Source organism: Phaethon lepturus, unplaced genomic scaffold, assembly GCF_000687285.1.
Source record: "Phaethon lepturus isolate BGI_N335 unplaced genomic scaffold, ASM68728v1 scaffold38843, whole genome shotgun sequence".
Lineage (NCBI taxonomy): Eukaryota > Metazoa > Chordata > Aves > Phaethontiformes > Phaethontidae > Phaethon > Phaethon lepturus.
The window spans coordinates 6328-8909 of record NW_010529055.1 but is presented as its reverse complement, the minus strand read 5'-3'; the positions used below and the strand labels follow the sequence as shown (position 1 = coordinate 8909).

Sequence of the window (2582 nt, the reverse complement as noted above, 5' to 3'; positions counted from 1 at the left end):
GGAATTCCTGTGCAAGCTGAGAGTAAGCTGAGACTAAGAGTAACCAAAGCTTGACTGGAATCAAACCAAGACTTCCACTGTACTAACCCTGAGCAAGACTGGCACTACACAATATATTCATTCCCTCATGCTTTAGGGACAAGAGATTCCAGTAGCTAGTGGTTGCTGTTTGGCAAAATGAGTGGCCCCTGAATTTGTTTGCATTGATAACCACTTCACCGATAGTGGATTTGGTCCAGAAGACCTGTCCCAGTACTGGAACACATAAATTAAAGAATGAGGGTTTGTAGCATCAATAAGGGATGACAGAGTTTGCAAGTCATAAAACAGGAACAAAGGGGATTAACAATCACCATGGAATCAACCGTTTCTTCCTAAGCCATGGAAGAATAACAACACCCAAATTCATGGCATTAATTCTGGCTAGAAATGCAAACGCTTTCAGAGAGGATGTTGGAAAATGGCCATTCAAACCTTCCAGACAGGCCATTGCTGCACGCTCCAAGCCGGAGCCATCTTCTGAGTTTGAAAGATCCACAGCCCGAAGGAGTCACAGAGCAGAAACTGTGGTGCTTCTGGCATAAACGCATGCAGATCAGCTCGACTGAGCTTTCCGCAGCTCTTTGATTAATGCTTCCACAAGCTGATGAAGAGATGGCTGAAGGGCTGTTTATTCGATTACAGCACTGAACACTAACCCATGCTAAGCTTACGAGGCAGACTTGGGAGCTCAAGACCACTTACCATTAGCCATAAGGAATTTTGGAATTAGGTCCACGTTCCAGTCTCTTCCTCGCCCCATAGACTCTGGTGGAGTTCCTGGTAGATTAAACCTTTTGTAGAGCTTTGGAGACAATACAAAACTTATTATAACAGAGGAAGTATCTAAGGGTAAAATTTCTCCCACACATGTACACACTTTCCACCCCCATACCTCCCCAGCTGAACATAAGCTCCTCACAGCAAGCTTCTGGCCAGCGTTTTAGCTCGGATTTGATTTTTGATGCAATACACAATGCACATCCAGTAAATTCTTACAGTAATAATCAGGCAGCATTATTCTGCTCATCCAGTCTTTCTTCCTCCAAGTCTTAAAGCTTGGGAATTTAAGACCTGATGAACCAAAATACTGTTTAACATAGCTAAAGGTAATCTCATGAAAATGCCTATTTCAGGAGAAGGCAGGCTCCTCCATTTACTGAAATCAGATTCTCCAATAGAAATATTTAACCCAATTAAGCAGCAGAGAGAGCAGTGATTTCCTGACATCTGATCAATCAGCCACACTAACAGCTTTAGGGGCTACACAATCGCAGGACGAAAGCTGTGAGCAAATGAGATGGCACCTATCTATCTGCAAGCGTTCACAGATCAAGGACCATGCGTTAACGTCAAGGCACGGAGAGCACACGGCCTTTGTTAGGCCAACATTTGCCGGCAAGCAAGGCGGTAACAATTTAGTCAGAGTTTAAACATCTAGCTCTGGTGCATGCTTGAATCTTGACTGGGCACTGCAGAAAACAAGCACTATCTACTAAGTATAAGCATATGCACCGCTTTCTCCTCCGCTGTTATCTGGTGTGGAAGTGCCATAAAACATTCTTACTCAAAGGAAACCCTTAAGAGTAATTACTTCAAATCCACCCCTGGGATAGCCTGAAATAAAGCCCCCTTTATGTGCCTGGGGAGGACACAATAGGCGGGTGTCAGCCTCCATACTTACATCCTCCAGGGGTGTAATGGATGCGCTTTCCCCGCCGTAGTAGGAGTTACGATCCATGTGAAGGACTTTCTTTCCATTCACTGACATGATCCCAGAGAGGATGCATTCCTACCAAGAGAGGAAACGAGAAGAGATGCAAGGGACACGTTTAGTTGTGTTTGAGCCTCCTTCCATTTTTCCTAACGATGCTTTCTTACAGAGCACGCTCAGACAGCCCGCCACATCCCTAGATTTGAAGGTACATGCACAGTCCTTTGAAAAACAAACACACCAGTTGCCTCACTCCAGAATTAAGACATCCATGCTGAAAGACTTCTATGTGAGACTCCATGCTGAAAGACTTCTATGTGAGACAGATTAACCCTTTACTAGGTTTGCTGTCTGCTCTGGGCAAGCCAACCAAGATGTTTTAACTACACAACCACCACCTATCGGGGCTCCTCCAAGGATATTTCTGGGAAGTTCATGCATTTGGGCCAGATCAGGAAAATTTGTACTCCTAAACCACCAGCTATCAAATTAAGGATGTTCACACAGAGGTAGCACCCACGTATATGGGTGACACTAGGAGAATAAAACTTTGCCTTAAAGGACTCCAGGTAGTCTCCTCAAAACATCCATCTTTGATATCTGCCACACTGGGACACACAAGACAGTCAAACAGCTACTCTTAGAGGACAGAGGGAACATAAAGAATAAATTAAGCCATTTGGGAGCTTTATCATCTCAGTAGACACTTTGCTATCCTTGCTATGTACCCACTGAGATTAAAAACACTGACATTACTTTGAGCAGCAGCTCAGCTGCTACGTCCGCACGCAACACCAAGAGGCTGAGACTAATCGCAGAGGGACACAAG

At 44.6% G+C, this 2582-nt stretch overlaps 1 protein-coding gene across 1 annotated transcript in view; it reads right to left on the bottom strand.

Annotated features, from left to right (window-relative positions):
* The window catches only part of LOC104618284 (rab GDP dissociation inhibitor beta), an 8550-nt gene extending 6725 nt beyond the window's left edge, over positions 1–1825 (bottom strand). The window contains exons 1-2 of the mRNA XM_010283834.1: positions 1724–1825; positions 745–844 (exon numbers count right to left, since the gene is read on the bottom strand). Of these exons, the coding sequence (XP_010282136.1) occupies positions 745–844; positions 1724–1810 (187 nt within the window). The 5' untranslated portion in view covers positions 1811–1825. The remainder of the gene's footprint in view (positions 1–744; positions 845–1723) is intronic.
* Positions 1826–2582: the final 757 nt, after the last annotated feature.